The sequence below is a fragment of the Haemaphysalis longicornis genome, unplaced genomic scaffold (genome assembly GCF_048455015.1).
Source record: "Haemaphysalis longicornis isolate Haplotype H1 unplaced genomic scaffold, Haemaphysalis longicornis Haplotype H1 scaffold_7, whole genome shotgun sequence".
NCBI lineage: Eukaryota > Metazoa > Arthropoda > Arachnida > Ixodida > Ixodidae > Haemaphysalis > Haemaphysalis longicornis.
The window spans coordinates 141,036,464-141,056,294 of NW_027526422.1; the positions used below are offsets into that span (position 1 = coordinate 141,036,464).

Here is a 19,831-nt window from a genome sequence, read left to right on the forward strand (position 1 = left end):
CTGGAAGGCGCAGTTACGAAACTGAAATAAGTATCTAAAAAAAAAAATGTTGCACGACACGACCGCTCCGAACAGCAGCGCCAAGCGCCGCCTCAAATGGTCCACAGGATAAAGCTGAACATTATTCTGTGGTCTGGTCCACAGAATAAAGCTGAACACTATCCTGTGGACTGGTCCACAGAATAAAGCTGAACACTATCCTGTGGACTGGTCCACAGAATAGGCACTGCGTAATAGAAACTATGAAAAATAAGCCCCGATATTTTGCCTCATAATATGCTTTCTAACTCAACTTATTCGAAATGCAACGACAAATAAGGGTATACACGCAGAATTTAACGCAAACTGATGGGTCGTGGAACTTGACTACGAATAACACTTGGCGGTGATATTGGGAAAGTGGGAAAATTATCTTCACACCCAAGGTAGAGCATCATAAGAGAAAACTTGGAATTATTTGTGAAGAGCTGGTAACATTTTACTTTTGCTGAAAAATAAAGCAGCTAGAAACTTGCAGGATATAGAAGCAAATTGCGCAATTGGGTATTGACGCCCATACGGCATTGCATCCATAATCACTTATTTTGAAACTTTTTCAAGAAGAATAAACTACCTCGTTTGGTCATATAAAAGGCTTCGCAAAATTTATTTGCATGCTCATGGGCGCTTTACGTTTACCAGTTGTGTGCATTTTTCCTACTTCGAGCGCGAGCATTGCACATCTTTCGCGTATTTTAGTGACGTTTCTTGCAGTAAAAAGTTTCTGAACGATTTTATCGTATGTATGGCACAATTATTTCGCGGATATTACCTTTCTAAATTTTATTCTGGGCTGATCTTTTCAAGCTTTAACAATCTTCCAAGTTCCACTGCATCTTATTTCGCAACCAGTCTTACGTTAGAGTGCAGTGTTGGCTTTTAGGATTGTTAATAAGCATAATGTGACACCTCTGCCGCTTGCAAACATTTTATTATGTGCTCAGCCAGTGCTGAAAATTCTTATTTGGCAGAATAAAAGGAACGAAGGAAGAGGACATCGTCAAGGGTTGCTGGATTCAATCTTGTTCGGTGACTCGACAGGATGTACTTAAGCCCTGAAAATGCCCTCTCGACGCTAACCTGTGTGGCCGGCACTGCAAGTGCTACCATGGCAAGAGAACACAATTCTGGGCGTCGTGGCTTTTCTTTCTCCCAATATTCCAGCACATTCGAATCCTTGCTTATTCTAGGCACTTTCTCGAAGGCATCAAGTAGGCCGCGTACTTCTTCAACTTTAAATGAACTGTCACTAGCAGATTGAAGGCGGCCCTCTTCTTTTTCCAAAAGGAATTCCTCAAGTTCATCTTCAACTCGCAGATTCCTTGAGGGAGATTCTGCTACAGCTAGTAATTGTACTTGGTCACCTCCGACGATCCCACAAAGGCGCCTCCACGTGGTCAACAGCTGCTGTTTTCCGCGGCCTCTTTCCTCGCTACTCAAGGTGATGTGGTATCGAGGATCCATATAAATAGCCGCACAGAAAAGGTCGCAGCCTAGCAACAACTTCTCGCGCCTTTTCATGGCAATGGCCATGTTGCTGGCTATCGAGCTGTCCATTTTGGAGATCTCTAGGCGACATTTCAGCCAGGTTCCGTAAAAATCACCTATAGTGAGCTGTTCCCTTTGCAGTTCAACAGTGGCTCTCTCAGCAGGAGCTAGTGCAGCCACCGTGTTTTCGATGTCCCGCCAGTCTTCTTCTGTGAGAGAGACCTCCCCTTCATGGCTAAAGAAGTCGTCACAGAATTCTCGGAGTTCCATCAGTCGTTTGAGCATGGTGCTAGTCGACATCCAGCGTGTCACACAGTCCAAAATTGGTTTCTTCAATTTTAGCTTTCGAAGGACAGACATCACCGCCGGTGCTCGCATTTTTTTCACCATGTCGCGTGCTCGGCTAACAAGGTTCTTTGCTGCTGAACATTTCAGCGCATCGTGCACTGCAAGTTGCAGCGTGTGAACGGCGCATCGCATTCCTTGAAGGAGCGGTCCATCATCCGAAAACGTGAAGTCTCCTTCCAACTCATGTAGGCAAGGCAAGTCGCTTAAATTCACATCTGACGTTTCGCTTTCTTCATCCTCGGACTGTGGCATGCACAGCACATCTTCCTCTTCAGATGCTGACTCTGCTAGGAGAGCAACCGCTCTAATCATATTCGCTCCATTGTCCGTCGTTACACTGTACACTTGTTCCAGGGCTACTCCATATTCACAGAGCACATCAAGAACTTCACGCTTCAGGTTTTCTGCGGTGTGCCGCTCAAAAAGCTCCTTCATGGCCAGTGTCTGCAAGCGAATCCTGCCATCTTCTATAAACTGTACATTAATGCCAAGGATTGCTCGATCAAGACGTGTAGCAATGTCCATTTTTAGTGAAACAAGACGATTTTGGAGTGACTGTGAAATCAGTTTTCTGGCTTTCTTTGCTTCTTCAGCCACTCGTAATCGGACACTCTCAGCGCTCACACTCATTCTTTTCTCAAGGCCTTGTAATATAGGATCGATAATTTTTCGGAACCCAGAGTCATCAATTATGCGAAACGGTCGACCATTTGTAGTGACCAATTCGACGCACGCGCTCATGACGGCTTCTCCGGTTATGTTGACGTTCACACCAGCGCTCCCCTGCAGTTTGTGTGGGAGTTTTGTCTGCTTCATTTGTTTCCCTGTCCGTAGTCGGAGAACCTGCTCACTTCCTGACCCTTGCGAAGATTTGCTGCACGACGGTTTCTCCAGGACTAGTGCTTGGTATTCGACGTGGTGATTCCTCTGCACGTGACGTTCAAGGTTAGCAGCATGCTGTCCCGATAACCTAGTCAGACAGCCTTCAATCTGACATACAGACTGTCCTTTCTCGACATCAAACTTGAAATGCTTGCGTACTGGATGTTGACTGAAGCGACCCATCTTCAGAAACAGCAGCGCCGGCTGCACACAAGAGAAATAGAGAAATTGTTAGTCACTGTACGACTACCTTTGCAAAACTCATGTGCCTAAGCCTAAAATATTATGACCGCGAGCACAAAAAAAATTGTTTTCCGGGCTCTAAAATAGGTACAAGACATGAACAATGGGTTCCCACTACAGGGCCTCAGGAAGTATAAACAAGTGTTCTGGCTGTTCTTTCTCTGCCTCACAAAAAAATATTCCAGCGGGTACTTTCGTAGCGTCTGCATCCCATACGTTTCCAGCCATACGTTTCTGGGGGTGACATTCGACAGGTCGCTCACCTGGTCACCTCACGTCCGCCATCTCAATGAGAAGCTCTCATCAATCGCCCGCATATTCCGTATGCTTTCCAGTAACTCTGGCGGTTGCTCTGTTAACTCTCTCCTTCGGCTATACGAAACGCTCTGCGTCGGTTTGATACGTTACAGCATCCCTGCATTGGCCCCTCTCTCTAAAGGAATGATAAAGGCTCTAGAGTCCATGCAAGCACAGATATTGAGGACCTGCATTGGTGTCCCGAGAACTACCTCGACTGTGGGAACACTGACGGAGTGCCGACGCCTGTCACCCTTGGCTCTCGGCGCGCAGGAGCTTTTTCTCGTGCGACTGCGGATTGTGGCAAGGCAATGTGATCACCATTTAGCGCCAAGTTCGGTCCCTGAAGTGCGTGACTTCCTGCCTCATCATTACCAGCCGCCAGCTGTTCCGCTGCATCCGCCCTGGATGTTCCCAACGATAAAAATAGTGACCACAGTGCGCGGAATTTCAAGCAAGGAGCCTATTCCGCCTGCCCCTCTGCGGTTTTTTGCCCTTGCATATATCCACTACACATACGGATTACACAGACATCTGTACACTGATAGATCGGTGTCATCCACATCATCCACTGTCGCGGTGTGGATACCTTCATCTCGCACCACCCTCAGTGCCATTCTAAGCCACAAAACCTTATCTAGGGCTACCGAACTCGCAGCTCTGCAGCTAGCCTTGGCTTATATCATCGAGCAGCCTACACGCGTGTGGGCCATCTACACGGACTCTCGGGCTGCACTGCAATGTTTGGCGTCTTTCCCCAAAGATCAGCTTGCGCTTGATGTACATGCTTTGCATCTTCAATCTCTGGCAGGCGCGTCATCAAATAACACTCCAGTGGGTTCCTGCACATTGCGTAATAACTGGAAATGTGAAGGCGGACGCTGCTGCATTCATAGCGCATAACAAACGTGGACCACAAGTACCGGTACCATTTTCTCGGAAAGATGCTTCAGCACTTGCATCCAGTGTGGCATGGAGCATGCAGCGTTCGATTTCGACAGACGCATCCCATCATTACGCGCCCCTCCACTCTATCGACCCGCACTGTAACTTTAGCATGCCACCTGGAATATCGAAGCATGATGAAGCAGTACTCCACCGCATGCGGTTGGACGCAGCCTACACGCGATACTACTGCTACAAAATCAATCAGTCCACCTCGCCTCTGTGCCCACAGTGTGGTGTCCGTGAAGATCTGTAACACCTCATTTGTGACTGTGCGCGATTTTTAGTACGCAAAGAGTGTGCCTTGCAGTGACTCTGGGCCGGCCGCTCCCCGTACCGGGCCGGCCAATACCGGTACTGGTATTGTTGGCTACTTAAATGTTTCTTAGTTGTTTTTTATGTTATTACGTACACTTTAGAGATTTGCCTGCATTGGTGCACCTTTTGACACTATCGCGATTATAAATTTTATTGTTGTTGGGCACGAAGTTCGCGTGTTAAAAAAATGCTTCCACTAGTACTGTACAACAGCCTGTGTTCTGGAGTGTTAGTTTCTTTTTTTTTCTGTAGTAGAAAGCCTGCATCACTGCATAGATTTTCTTTTTGGACCCAGGACTAGCCACTGGCTATGGGTCCAAGCAGTCTGATGATCCTTTGTATTGTATGATCTGACAAATAAAATAATAATAATAATAATGACTGAGAGACGTATTAGGTCCCTGGAATTCTTCCGAATGTGCCTTTCGTGCCACAAAAGCTTTACTGGCCTATCTAAAAGCCACAAGCCTTGATCAGACTTTGTAAATAGTTCAAATCATGTGTTCCTCTTCATCATTATATTCATCATTGTCACAGCATTCATCTGGCGTAGCAAGGCAGGTGGTTTAGCTCGGCTCACATCGCCAGACTCATTAAAGATTGTTCTCTCTCTCTCTCTCCGCACCTTCGTCTCTTTTCTAGTTGTTATGGTTGGCTGCAACAAGGTCTACTACCTCACTGAAAAAGCGTGCCATAGAGCAACAGTGTACTACGAGAAGGAGAGTGCAAATGCATGCAAGGATTAGGATCCTGAAGAAATAAGTGAAAATGGGCTTTTGAAGCGACGAATATTTTAAGCGAACAGTGCTCAAAAATGTACGATTAAAATGCAGGACTAGTTATCTTGCCCCACAACCCTGTCTCGCTCCTCCCTCGAAAACTTGCTTTGACATAAAGCGATCGCTGCTTCTATTTAGGTTATAATGAAACCAGTTCGTGCTGTTTTACAAGAAAGCATATTTGAATAATAATTTTTTGCTGCAAACATGGATCAAGCAGCTTCTCTCAGAAAATATCATCTAGATGGGGAGTGCGGAAGGGGGGGTCTGGTCTGTAAATTACAATGCTAGATTTCCATGAGAGTAATGGGGCCACGTGGAACGCTGGATTAACAACGTGAACATCAAAACTAACGTGTAGAAGGATAATAATTACCAATGAAGGCGTTTTATATTGCATACAAAAATCAAAATCAAAATCCAGTTCAAAATCCACAACAAAATACAAACTGCGTTGACGGTGTCGGATTGGCGCAATCGGCTAGACGGTCGTGGGGGATCCAGATTCGGTTACAACCACGGCAAGCGGTTTTAAATTCACGCTTTCTATGCATTCACTCGCGCCGTATATCGTAATACTAAAATGCCCTGCAGCAAGCCTTTACAAATTGGTTTCCAGAAAGGGCAATGATTATGATCATGGTGAAACGCGAACCTTCTCAAGAAAAAACGCTTGCCGTGGTCCGAATAGAACCTGGGTCCCTCGAAAACGCCTATCTAACTGCGTCATTCCGACACGGTCGAAACAGTTCGGATTTTGGATATTGTTTTCGATTCGGGTTGCATTGGAGAAAGCTCCGCGTTAAGACCATTTTCCTCTGACAAAATGGGCCTTGATCTTTTTTCGGGGGGCGCTTGAAGTAGTTGTGCCAGAGCGCCCAGCCCAAATGCGTTGCACGGGGCGACGCGCCGACAGCGGGGCCGATTCACGCCTCGTCCAAACCAGACCAAACCGCCCGCGGTGGACAAGCTGAAACGCAGACCGCCGCAGAGGCGCCTTTCCTTTTGCGTCGCGCCGGCTCGGCCGAATCCTGCATCGGGTGAACGACCAGCAACGGGTATGTCGCTACGCGCCTGGACGCGAGGTCACGGAGACGGCGTGGGCGCCGCCCTCCTCTTCTCCCATCGAGGAGGCTCGGCTGACTCACCGCTTCGCTAACATTCGTCGGATTTCAAACTTCAGCCAGCGAGAGACCTTATTGGAGTGATTAAAACTTCTCGGGGCCACAACGGAATTCTGGGGGTATAAAAACTCGCCCGGATCACGTATCGTCGGCATTCCTCGGCGGCATTCTCCGGCGGCACCGAGTGGAGAGGTGCTGTCGCCTTTATGTAACGTTTGCTTACCCTTGTACATACTGTATATAAATGTTGCTTCAATTTTTGGTCGGCTCGAGAACTTCATCGCTCTGCTCTACGCCGCGTCGATAGCGGACGGCGCAAGGCAACGTCGCTACACCAGTGGCTGCGCTCGGATGGCCAGTCGCAACAGTGGTGGCTGCGGTGAGCGGGCGTAGTCCCAGAGCGGAGACAGCGTCGGGATGGCTAATTCCCAAAAGTGGTAACAAGCTCAGATGCGAGTCACAACCTAGGAGCAGCGCTGGGAAGGTCATTCCCAACAACGTGCCTTTCTGGAAAACCATTTTTTTCAGTGGGCTTTCCTTCTGTTCGTTTTGCTCGGACATCGACGCCATCGGTGAGGCATTTCCTCTTTGATGCCTAGTCATTAAACTCCGCGAGGCGCCCAGAAAAATGCAACGTTAAACAAGCTATAACAATGACAGGAATGGGTTCAATCGTCCCAGAATGAACCAATAAAAGTCCAGAGGAATGCGAAAGGTGAGGATGGAATATCCGCTGTCACGATCGCATTCATACTTCACTCACCGGGATGGGGTGAGCAGATATGCCGTCGGTGACGGCTCGGGTTGAGCTGAGCGTTCGGCAGCAGCCTGAGGAGCAGAATGGCTCGGGTGGCGAGTCGGCCTTCCTTTAACACTATGAAGTGCCGCGGGGAGGACACTCGTGCACACTGGAGAAAGAAATGGTTCAATTCGCAAACAAAATGGGTGGCACGTAAACCTTACACTTCTGGGCTGCACGAGCACCGCGGCGCAGCGGAGAAAAATTACCCTAAAAGTACTACTGTGGAACCCCGCTAATACGTCCCCGGACTTACGACGACCCGCTTCTTACGACGGATCACTGGGGTTTCGGCAAACTTCCCATAGAAACAATGCATTAAAAACTCCGATGACATGACGCTCGGGTTCACGCGGTACGCTTCATACGACGGACCCTGGCGTGAATAAACCGAATTTTTGTTTCCATAATTACACCGCTTCGCCGCCTCGTCCCGACATTGTTTATTCTTAACCACCGTTTGATGCTGCTTGATGGGCTAAGGTCCGCTGGCGGGCCAGACCACTTGCTGAACAGGCGCAAGCAAGCAGGTGGGTACTCGTGGGCGGGAGTTAACCTGCGACGGCCCCACGCTGCAGCACTACGCCAACGGCGCCTACCGCGGGAAGTCGAAGTTCAGGTAGAAGGTTGACCGTGAATTTGAAGCTCCCGACGGGTGGCAGACGAACGCGAAACGCATACGACGCAACCCCACGACGATGACCGAACAGCCGCTTTCCCAGCCCGCTAGATCCAAGTTTCTTCCTTTCACGACGCTCTCTCCCTTTATCTCTGCTCTCTGCTTATCAGTGTCTTTCAAAGCCGCATTGTCACTCAATTCACGCGCGTCCGCCGCAAGGGTACTCATTGGCACCGCCATTCTGGATCTCTCGCTGGCCGCTGCAGCAAGTTACTGTAGCAAGACCACGCTATATTTTCGCCGCAACACGATTTACGTGCGAAGTTACCTTATCTGTTTCACGTTGCTGGGTGTTGTAGGAAACGAAAACAGCTGTGTGTTGACCACTTTGACTCAACAGCGGCGGCACGGACCGTTCAACGGTTGTCTCTACCATGTACGGCGATGTTTTTTTTTCATCTCCGCCTTCTACTATCGTTCGTTTCGCTTGGCCTTGGCAGTTTCACACTTGCCTTTCCCCTCTCTGCTCGAACACGTGGGCCTTATCTCGCGCGCGCAGGGCGCAGGGCTGGCAGGCTATAAATAGCGCAGAACAGCACAGGTGACGCGTAGCGCGCGGGCGGGCAAGCTGGACGGCATGGAGGAGAGCGGGGCATAACGTAGGCGTTGCCTTTTTTTTTAACTTGGCATTTCAGCTAAAGGTTCGCGAATCACGCAAGAACGCACTGAATATAGTAGTTTAAATAACTTCTTACCAAACCTGTCGCCTGAGACCATCTACTAGGCCGGCATTTACCCGCACCCCGGTCGTGCGACACCCCGGTCATACGACGCTTTCTCCTGGTCCCCTGAAAGGGTATTACCGGGGTTCCACTATATTGAGCATCTGCTTTGATTAGGCTGACTTCGCAGCAGAGAAGTCAGACACAGAGAAAAAAAGCGGCACGCATACCCGAGGCACTACTATACTACAGGAGGTGATATTAAGAGAGAAAAGTTTACTAATATACAAAACAATTTCGAGATTTCAGGCCTAGCTATGGGCGACTTGGGGCCCGGGAACACAAAACGTTTAAACGGCAAGTACAGCTTCACTTGTAAATGGCGAGGGCTGACGTGTACAACGCTGTCACTGTTCGTGCTCTTGTGGAGCCCACCCAGAGACCTTTAGAGCGTGTGGGGGTGACGATTCCGGTCGCTGTGGAGATGCCCTCGACTTAGCATGACGAACTCAGACGAAATCAAGCTACACTCGGTTACAATTTAAGAACGACATGCTCTTGCGCCTTATCACCGCATCCGGCTAATCCACCGCGCGGTGCAAAGGGTGCTTCTTACTGCGAATATTCTGAGTGCGGCATGAGTAGCTTCCGTAATTTTTCGGGTTTAACCTACGTGTAAAGGACTGCAGCGACGGAAAACAAACTAATCTCCTAACCAAACACGCGCGCGTAGACATCAGGGCTGCATTTTGGGGGGTGTGATTGCTTCTACCCGGGCACACAAAGCACAAAGAGGGGTGCTTGTTTGGTGCCGAACATTCGTGCGTCGCTAGCCACAGAATCGACCGAACTCGAATGTTTACAAACCCAAACAAGTTTCTTACGGCAAAGAGACGATATAGAGGAATTTCACTTAACTCATAACAACATATACACCACGTTCTCCGAAACAACACAACACAGGCAATATAACTCTCCACAGATGCAAGTGCAGATAAATATGTTGCAACAATCGTGCGCTGCTGCACTAGAGTGGCAAACTTAAACAACACGATTTACTTACCGTGAATTGCGTCAGTCCGATGTGCGGAGGGTAACGATGTGGCCGAGCTTAAAACTGGCGGGCACCGCGGTCCCAGAGACGCAGATCTGCTGTGGCTACCGACGGCGCGCCGCTTCTGTTCGTCACTTCACGACTTCACCACAAAGATGTGACGCACAAACACATAGCGAGCGGCGCACAAACACATAGCATCCACTGTACAAAAGCGTTATCAATATTCCGCTGGGGGGCGCGTAGAGTCCGTTTTCTCCGTCGCCGCGCTGGCGCCAGCGAGGAAAATACACGTGTTGGGTCACAGTCACTCAATCCCTGGTGAAAGTGTCCGCTTGACACTGTGATGGCTACATGCTCTCCGCTGGCCGCGAGCAGATTTCTCTCCATTGTTCTGAAGGCTTCTACAGCACCCGCCAGCGAGTTTATTTTAGCCGCGTAGGATTTTTCGCGTGTGCGCCGATCTCTCATGACAGAAGCTGACAGTGAACGGCTAATAACTGGATAAAGAGCAACTTGTTTATTACGACTTGTGGTGGTTTATATGGATGTGCAGAGCGTAGAAAAACGATGCTGCCGCATCATCTGTCGGCAGCGTCTCCGGTTTTCTCAACAATACTTCGGGAATATGAAGTTCTCTCTACCACGGGGACCGGTTCAAAATCCCACGTCGGCATTGTCCCCGGAACCGGTTCGGAACGGTTCCTTCGATTCGTTCCGGTTCGGGTTCAGTTCCAAAATGGCGGAAAAAATTCGGGTTCGGTTCGGTTCCGGTTCTGGGAAAAAATTCGGGTTCGGTTCCGGTTTTCGGTTCGGTTCCGGTTCCGGTTCGACACCCTGGGCGTAACAGCACTCAAATTTCACCTTCACCGAATTTATTTTTAATGTGTAGTAAGTACCACCAAATCAGCTGGGACACCAGTGGTAGTCCCGTGAAACGCCTCGTTAATCAGCCAGAAGCGTTTAAAAAGGCTCTGCTGCAGACCGTACTGCACCTGCCTACGGATTGCGTAAACAGCCATGACGCGCCTGTGACGCTCCAGCCAACTTTCTCTGGCCAGCCACACAGCTGGAGAACCTGTCGAGCTCTATTGTGAACGTTTCACCCATTTGCTGCCCCGTGCGCACGTTGAGTTTGCGCGCAGGCTTGCTTCCGAGCTGCTGACTGTGCGGCCACTCGCTGGACGGCTGCAACGTCACTTCAGTGGCCGCGCTCTTCTCGATTTCAGTTTTAAAATCACCGATTTTTGCTGACTGCTTGTGGTGTCCATGCGCGTATTTCAGCTGTTGTATTTTGCATCTTGCTTTCTTTTTCAGCAGACGATACAGAAATAGTGTTTTCAAGAGGTCGAAATATTGTGTGCAGGTGGCCTTTAGAGAGATTTCACCCTTCGTTCTGCTGTGGAGATCAGCGGGCCGATGATGATGATGATTACAATTGTTAGTTTCCATCTACAAATGCTCACAGGAGCCACACATACAGTGGAATCTCGGTGATACGAATTCGGTTGATACGAATTTCGTTGTGATACGAATTTTCAAAATTCCCCCGCCAAAATGCATTGTACGCAATGTAAAAAAATTCGGATGATCCGTTCGCATTTATCACCCGGTGCAGGTGATACGAACACGCGAGCCGCGAGCAGATGACTGCGGCGTGGACGGGAGGCGGGAGTGTATGTGCGGCCGTTTGGCCTTGGTCGCACGCAGGCACAAAATCATTAAGCGTGAACTGCGTGGAGCGTTTTCTGCTCACGAAAACGCGCCGCGCAAGCCACAGGAGCGCTGACGCCACCGCGAATACCACCAGCATGCGGCGCGCGGCGGGGTCAGCCGCGGCAACATGGCGGCGTCAACGGCCGCGAAGTAGGGCGGGTGGCTCGACCGACCGCTTCTGACCGCTCTTTAAAGAACAAAAGAAGTTGCTTACGAAGTAAGGGAGCTGATGAGTCCGAAAACGACACTGTAAAGCATCGTCCGCGCGGCTAGGGAAAGCGCCTATCAAATATCCGCCACCGTGGTAAGCCTAAACGTCTCCGGCGGAGCCAGCGGGCTGTCCGGAGCGCTTTCAAACTGCCGCCATGAAGAGCGTGCCTCCCCGTTGGCGCAAGTCGGCAGGCTCCTCCCACTGCCGCGCGCGTCGCGCGTCATTTTACGAGCGAGGTAAAATCTGACATGGGGGCGAAATCGTCAGCGCGGGCGTCAAAAGAACGCGCGCGCAAACGCCGACGCGCCCGAATGGCATGCGGTTCAGGCTTGAGTTCGTGTGCGCGCGTCGCGTCGGCGATGAGCGCGCGTTCTTTTGACGCCCGCGCTGACGATTCAGCCCGGCGCCCAGGCGCCAGCCTCTGCCTCGGTTACCGCTAACTGCATTGGGAGGAGCCTCACGACTTGCGCCAGAGCGCTAGCAGCAGCTGGCTGGGCCACCTCCGCGGTGGATATTTGGCGTAGATGACATTTTATAGTGCTTCTCCCATACTGTCAGCTCCTTTGCCGCATGAGCAATTTAATTTACACATTGAGCTCCGTTTTAACAAAAGGTTAGAAGCGGTTGCTGAAGCTACCTGTACCTCTTCGCGGCAAGAGCCGACGCCATATTGCCGCCGCCTGTCGCATGCGCAGCACATTTCCATTTTTTCTCGTTTTCTGATGATACGAATTTTCGGGTGATACGAATATTTTTGCCGCCCCTTGAGATTCGTATGACCGAGATTCCACTGTAAGTTGCTTTATCGGAAAAAACTGTGCAAAAAACAGACATTTTGGAAGAAGAAACGGATGGCGAAGTGTTTGTTTTTGTGCAGTTTTTCACAGTGAACTCATACCAACCAACCCACTTTACTGTTCTTCGAAGCATAGCTGGCTGCCGTGATACGACCTCCTCCCCTACATCCTTCCTGTTGCTTCTCCTGGGTGTGCAGTGCCCATGGGCTTCCAGCCTCAGGGCCTGCTGGGCATGGGTGGTGGCGGTGGCCAAGACCAGGCACAGTTTTCCAGGCCTGGAGGAGGCGGCGGCGGCGGCGAGTGGCGCAACATGGGGGACCCCAACGCTGCTGGCAACCAACCTCAACTCAGGGTGAGGGAGTGCTGCCTCTGATTGCAACAGTCATCTCTCGGGGGTGCAGGCAGTACTAGACAAGGAGAAATTCAGGGTTGCTTCTTCTTCCGAAAAAAAAAAAAAAAAAAGATGTTAACAACCAATATTAGCACAACAGGGGTGTGTAAGTTCGAGTGAAATGCAGTTCATGGAACTGCCTCTTTCTTGGGAGTGCCGCAGGGCTCAGTGCTTAAAGGGGTCCTGAAATACCTTCCGCCGATGCATGGATGTACATGTAACCAAATAAGACAATGTATTAGCAATCTCCTCCCGCAAGAATTTTGTTAAAGCGATGAGTATTAGCTGAGAAATCGTAAATGAAAAACCGCGCATTACCGTCGCGCCGCGTTTTCTCCTCTTTTCGCTGTTGACGGCGCGAGAGCCTTCCCTCCCATGATGCTGCGCGCTTCAGCGGTGACGTACTTCCGCTATGGCGCTCCGCATACTGCCGTCTGCTACGGGGAAGCTTTGTTGACACCATGAATCCCGCACTCCGCTCAAGGCTGGAAAAGCGAACGAAAAATCTGGCCGCATTTGTGCGGCGGCCTGGCCTTGCCCTCTCGCGGTGTGCGTTGCTGCAGGGCAGCACGTGACTTTTAATCGGCGGCAAACTCGCAGCCGCTCGGGGTGGATCGTGCGCTCGGTCCCTTTCATGCGCCGCGCACTGTTTATCCAAAAAGCCGATGTGCCGGGTCGTATCAGATGTGCCGGGTCTTATTTCGCGGTGGTGGTAATTCCTGCCGGCGGCATGTGAAAAAGACATTTTAAACCGATGAAGAACCCGTGCACAAAACGCTTCAATCATGTGACCAGTTAAGGGGACACGCGGGTCGAAAAAACACGATTTTTTCGAAATATACCGATTTTTTGTTTTCCCTTGCATTAGCATCTTTGACTATCCTTCTTTCATGGGTAAAAAAATTAAAACGAAATACGAACGAGAACTTAGTGAAAAATCTGTCTGAATGACTCGCGGTGACCCAAGAAATCGCGCAATCAAGCCAAAGTTCGGCCAGGTTTGAGAATTTATTCCGCACGGCAGCGTGGCTCGCCGCCATTTTGGTCACTTGAGGGAGGTAGATCAAGCCTTCTTTTCTCGATTGAGCCGCTCGCCAGCTTCGTATCTCCGCGTAAAAAAAATAAAAAAAATGTTTCTTCCCGCTTGTTTTGCGAGCTCCCACTGGGCATTTAAATCACGTGACGCGAAAGCGGGACCGCCATTGGCTCTTGCCGCTTGTGAGCCGCCATCGCCCGCATCGTTCCGTTCGCTACTTCGCGCTATCTTTTCTATTTCCTTATCGTGTGTTTTTAATCGTGAGCGGTGAGGAGAAGCGTGACTTTTGCCGCCGGAAGCAGCATACTTCATGCCGGTACAAAGGAAGCGCAAGCGGCGCAGCATTGTGACGACCACGGCCAATGCCGGCACGACCGGCACCGTGAGGCCTAACGGCGCCGGGCCATCAAGCGTTGCAAGCGCGGCTCTACCAGGCGGGGCTGATTTTATGAACGAAGATATCGGCTTTATAAGCGCATCGGAGAAGAAGTCGGCAGCCTTCCAAGGTGAGGAGACAGCCAGCCACGGGAGCGGTGCAGTTATCTGTGGAGTCGGCGCTCTGACTGACCTTGAGTGCCCCCGTGTGCGCGACGTGCGGGAAGTGCGAACTCGTCGTAGTTGAGGTTGCGAACAAGCGGAAGCGCCTCGCATCGGTACTGGAACTGAAGTGCAAAAACGAGAAGTGCCCTGCGGGAGTGGCTGCGGGAGTGATTTCTTCTGTTTACTCGTCGCAGCGCGCTGCCGGCGTCGGTCGCGGAGGCCGCAAACCGAAACTCTGCAGTTCCGGTTTGCGGCCTCCCCGTGATAGTTTCGCCGTCAATGTGAAAGCGGTACTCGCTGCACGCGCGGTTGGCATCGGACACGATCAGCTGTGCAGGTTTTGTGCCATTCTTGGTCTACCAAAACCACAGCATCAAAAGACGTTCTACAACACTGCCAAGAAAGTTCATGTTGCGGCCACAAAAGGCGTCTCTGACAACCTTGCTGAAGCAAGGCAAGTAACTGCGTTGCAAGCTGGTCAGACTGACCTCAGTGTGATTTTTGATGGTACTCGGCAGAAGCAAAGACACGAGCCACAACAGTGTTGGCACTGCCATTTCTCTTGACACTGGTCTCTGCCTGGATTTTGAGGTGCTGTCAAACTACTTGTACTTGTAGCCGCCACCAAAAGCTTGATGAGCAAGAGGAGGAAGCGTGGCAAGCCTTTCATGCCTCTTGTGTGTGAAAAAAATGTTGACTGCTCATCCCATGCCATGGAGATGGAAGCAGCACTGCGCATCTGGCACAGGATGCTATCGTACAACCTGCAGTTCACTGTAGTGGAGACTGCCACTGCCCTCGCAGGGTTGTGGTTCAACAGAGGCCACACTAGCTTTGAGCAAGTTCTCCAAGAACTGGGAATCTTCCCTTCAGAAGAACTGGTCAGACTAAGCAATGCAAGTGACCAGCGGAGGATCAGGCAGATGTGTGCAAAGCTGACTGCTAAGGCTAGCCCCATTGCCGCAGCCTGGTGAAACGGTCCCATACCAAGGACTACCCCAGCAAAAACCGTGAGGGTGCAACTTATGCAGCAAGAGCATTCTAGTTTTAGTACCTCAATGTGGACATTTCAGACTGTATCCCCACCAAATTTCATGTTGTTCGAGCAAGAATTTCTGAATCTGCCAAAGAAATAAACTTTCAATTGCGTTTTTCTCAGCTTGTTGTTTTTGTCCGTTTTCTGAGTTTGTGCACACTTATTTTCCCACTTAAAGTTGTCGTATCAGGATGAAATTTTGCACAGATGTTCATTATAACACGTAGAGTGCACAAATCTTGTTCATTATGCAATTTGCGTCCTTAGATATTTCTGACGGTCATAAAACAAAAATATACAGAACAAAAAAAGGCACACTACCAGTCATTTTTTTTTCGTGGTGAGGAAAATGATGATGAGGCTTTTTCAGGTAGATTTGTGCACTCTGCAGTTCATAAGGAACCACCTAGGCTATTTTAAAAGTTTCAGAAAAAATTTTTACTATAAAAAAAAGTGTGCACGAAAAAGCCATTTTTCTGAAAGTCATGCTGCGTAACATTTTATCCGGAGCAGCTATTCAAAATCTGATTACATATATAACCAGAGGAGCTCAATCTCTATAAGCTGTGAAAATTTCAGCCTCCTAACTTCATTATTAAAAAAAAAGTTGTTTGGAGGAGCACGTCCCCTTAAGCTTGGGGCGACGTGTGGTGGAGAGCGGGAACGTTGGCAAAACATGCTCCGGCATGGCTCTGAGCTTTCTAGTGCTGGAGCGAGCGCCATTTCTTTGACAATCTCAAACATCGGTTGCCTTGGCAACAAGGCACAAACCTCCCCAGAAGTCAGTTACGGTTGCGTGCTCTATGGTTGCGTGATCCCGGTTCAGCTCGGGGCCCCACCTCGCGACATGTGGGCACTGCAGGCGTACCACTCACTCCCATTGGGAAGTGTGAGATGCGTTTGGCATTACAGGAGGCGATGGTGTGTGTGTTGTGGACGCCTTTAATTGTTTCACGATGAAATGCGACGTTGTGCTTCTGCGGGTGGATAGTGCTTCCCATGGTCTGGATTATCTTTCTCGAGCGACGTACGACTCAACTTCGCATGGGGTATGTGCAGTGTGCGTGGGTAAAAGCCATCTAGGCTTGCGCGCCAGAGTTAAGTGACTTGCTGTTTGTCCCCGCAAACCGCCACGAGGTGAGTGCCGAATTTACGACGGGCAGGAGGAGGCAAGCTATCGTCTGTCAATCGCGGTTCAGACTTGCAACGCATGTTGTGACGTTGTGTTCATTCGAAACGCATCTCTGGATTGTTTGGAAGTTGAATAAAATGTATGCGTCAAACCCGGGCATTCGGCTCAGGGCGTTCTCTGCGATTGCACGAAAGAAGTGCCACGGGGCTTAAACGCTTTCTTTACGGAACGTACTCAGGTGAGAGAATATCCATGTCGTGTTATGGCCGTGTTGCATTCAATACAAACGGTTAAGCGTTTGTTTACACTTGTTTCGTTTATTGTAAAATGTCCAAGCACTCCGACACTCCGCTGGCAGATCAGCCGGCGAGCCGACGCTGAGCAGACGACTCATCTCTTTGCCGGAATTGCGTGAAAAAGCCGCCCAATAGCAGGATGTCTAGCTCATGACGAACATCTGGGAATCGATGATGTAGACATGTGAAGATGGCGGCGTCCAAAACACGAAGGAAAGGGTGAGAAAAAGCGACAAAGTTTGCAACAAAATTGCAAGCTTTCCGCTGCGCGTAAAAGAGTAATACTTGGCCCAGATGACCTTGACGACCCAATCTAACGATTGCGCTACTTCATTTAGTGTGCTCAAAACGCCTTTCAGGGCCCCTTTAAGCCATTGCTTTTTTATAGATGACATGTTAAAATGCAGTTCATAGAACGGCCTGTTTCTTGGGAGTCCCGCAGGGCTCAGTGCGTGTGTCATTGCTTTTTATAAATTACACATTGAAATGTAGTCCATAGAACTGCCTGTTTCTTGGGGGTGCCGCAGGGTTCAGGCTTGCGCCATCGCTTTCTGTAAATGACACATTTTCTTCTACATGCTCCCACACTCTGTTTGTTCACATCCTGCGTGTGGTAATTTCTGTGTGCAGCAACAGTTCCAGCAGCAGGATGGCAGCCAGGGTGGAGATGGCAGCGGCAACTTCTTCCAGCCACCCCAGCAGCAGCAGCAGCAGCAGCAGCAGCAGTACTGGCGTGGCGGGGGTGCCGGGGGAAGCCCCATCAAGAGAGGGGGTGGCAGCCACTGGTACCAGGGCGACAGTGTACCCCACGGGCAGCAGCAGCAGCAGGAGGGGGCTGGACACAAGCGCCCCTGGGGGGCTGATGACGGGGGTGCCGACGGTTCGGGACAGCCACCAAACAAGAGGGGTGGGGGAGCTGGCTGGGGCGGTGGTGGAGGCAGAGGGGGCTTCGTAGGGGGTCGTGGCTTTGGTCGGGGTGGATTTAGGGGTAGAGGGGGAGGAGGAGGTGGTTTCCGAGGAGGCAGGGGTGCGAGGGGAGGGCCACGAGGGGGCCACTGAGAAGAAGAAACCCTGTTGTACAAATCAGCGTAGTCATTTCTCTTGGCAGGGTCTGGGGTGTGGAGGGGCTTGTGCCGGTGACACCAGTTTCTGTTTTCATGCTGTCGACGAGAGCGTGGGAAGTGCATAACACAGGAGAGGAGTGTTTTTTGGCTTGTTGGTGTGTGCCTCATTTGTTTGTGTGCACGAATGCGTGTCTGGAGTAACTTCACTCACTTGGATTGCGAAGGGGAGGACACTCATGCTGAACCAGAAAACATCGACCGGACGACTTCCAGTCAACACCCAGTCTTCAAACGTAAACTTTAGGGGGAAGTTTGAATGAAAAAAGCCTTTACGGCAGTTTGTGACCAAGAAAGGAGTCTCACAGAAGCGTTCTTTTTTTCCGGGTGGCATCGTCTGAAAGGTTTTTTTACTGATGGGTGTTCAGTGTCAGCATAGTCCATTTGCAGTGAGCCTGGGAGGTGACGAAAGACCAGCTACCACAAGAGCTCCCCTCCTTCTCTGTTGTGTGTGGTGTCAGAGGCACAAAAAGCCAGGAAATGAGTGACCTTTGTCATTAGAAGCTGCAGCATCGACAGTGTTTGTAGGCGTGTGCAGGGTGTCATAGAAGCGACTCCGGTTCTTCAAACTGTCGCTATCAGTTCACAGACTGTGCTGCGATCTCCCCTTTGCAGTGACTGCTCAGATGCTGCTGCACTCACAGGTGGCATAATTTTGTCAAACAAGTACTCAAAATCTGCCGTGCTCTCTCAACAGACACACTGAACACCGTAGCTTGGCGTGTGTGATCACCCTCGGCACCAAAGTTCCGTGGTGAATGTGCATCATGTCGAGGCAAGCGCTCTGCTGCTGTAAAAAGCTGCAGTGCCATGCGCCTCTTTTGTCTCTGGCAAGAAATTGAAACACAATTTTGAGACTCCCCGCATTTTTCTCAGTTCTCCAGGTTTGATCTTCTGTTTTGTGAGGAAGGGCGATGCAAAACTCGCATTCAATCGCTGGGGTGTCGAATTAGTGCCCTCACTAACTGAGTGGGGTGCTTCCGTCCAGGAAACCTCACAAATATCGTGGCATGCAATCGTCACTTATTTGTCTTATGTTTCTTCGTTTGTGTTGTGAGGGGGGTAGCACTTTTTATCATCTGGGGGAGACTGCATCATCTGGGGGAGACTGTCCTTGTGGACAGACCTGGAAGCAGAGACGGATCTCTGACTAAGACAACTTTTCACCTTGTTCTTCTTCTTTCTAACCGGAAGTGTTTGATGGACAAAGTGGTGTTGTGTGTGCAGCCAAGTTTCGTGTAATCTACAACGAAGTAACGACAGCTGCTGTCTGTTAGAGGCGGAGAAGCGCACGCAGCGCAGCCTTGCTCTCGGGCTTTGGTGGCGAACACTGGCGAAACAAGAACTGTGCGATGCCGAGCTTCCAATGCAGCAACAAGTCAGTGGAATGTGCGCGACTGTGTTCGGCGCTTTGCCATCGCGACGGTGTGACCGAAAATTGTGGCTCTTGGAAGTGCGTGTCACTGCAGTCTTCGTTGGCGAGACCGTGAGGTGGTGTGCGTCGGTGAGCGAGTGACCGCTTGAGTCTCCATCCGTCGTCACTGTGGCCGTTTACTGGGAGATGTGCGGTTTTGAGTTCGAGAGGTGGCAAAACACGACACTTTTTTTCCCACTCTTGGTGTCTTGTGTCTCTTACTTTTTGTGCGTGTGTGCATGTGTGTGCGTTTAGCAGGCACATCTCTCCAGATTATGGTGTGCACAATATTCTTAAGCCACTGTGCTCTGGGGTACAGTGTGCAAGTTTGAAAGTATTTTCAATGAAGGGCAACAATACCTGTGTGCACACCTTTTGGTGTACGCACATCATGTTTAAAAAAAAACGGAATAACAGAATTGTTTCTGCTTTCTCCGGAAACTATCAAGACAGATTTGAGAGAGTTCGTAAATACCTTTGTGTC

At 50.2% G+C, this 19,831-nt stretch overlaps 1 protein-coding gene and 1 long non-coding RNA gene across 4 annotated transcripts in view; one reads left to right on the plus strand and one right to left on the minus strand.

Annotated features, from left to right (window-relative positions):
- Wdr33 (WD repeat domain 33) overlaps positions 1–19,544 on the plus strand; it is a 154,337-nt gene extending 134,793 nt beyond the window's left edge. For 2 of the 3 annotated variants that reach the window (XM_077679125.1, XM_077679124.1), the window contains exons 16-17: positions 12,579–12,733; positions 17,443–19,544. In XM_077679125.1, coding sequence (XP_077535251.1) covers positions 12,579–12,733; positions 17,443–17,871 — 584 coding nt within the window. In that variant the 3' untranslated portion in view covers positions 17,872–19,544. The remainder of the gene's footprint in view (positions 1–12,578; positions 12,734–17,442) is intronic. The other variant, XR_013317814.1, reaches the window with a different exon arrangement.
- Positions 401–10,491, minus strand: LOC144147081 (uncharacterized). The gene is made up of 3 exons (XR_013317813.1): positions 9,667–10,491; positions 7,227–7,371; positions 401–2,961 (listed from the first exon to the last, which is right to left on the minus strand). It is a non-coding gene; the product is annotated as an uncharacterized LOC144147081 (long non-coding RNA).
- Positions 19,545–19,831: the final 287 nt, after the last annotated feature.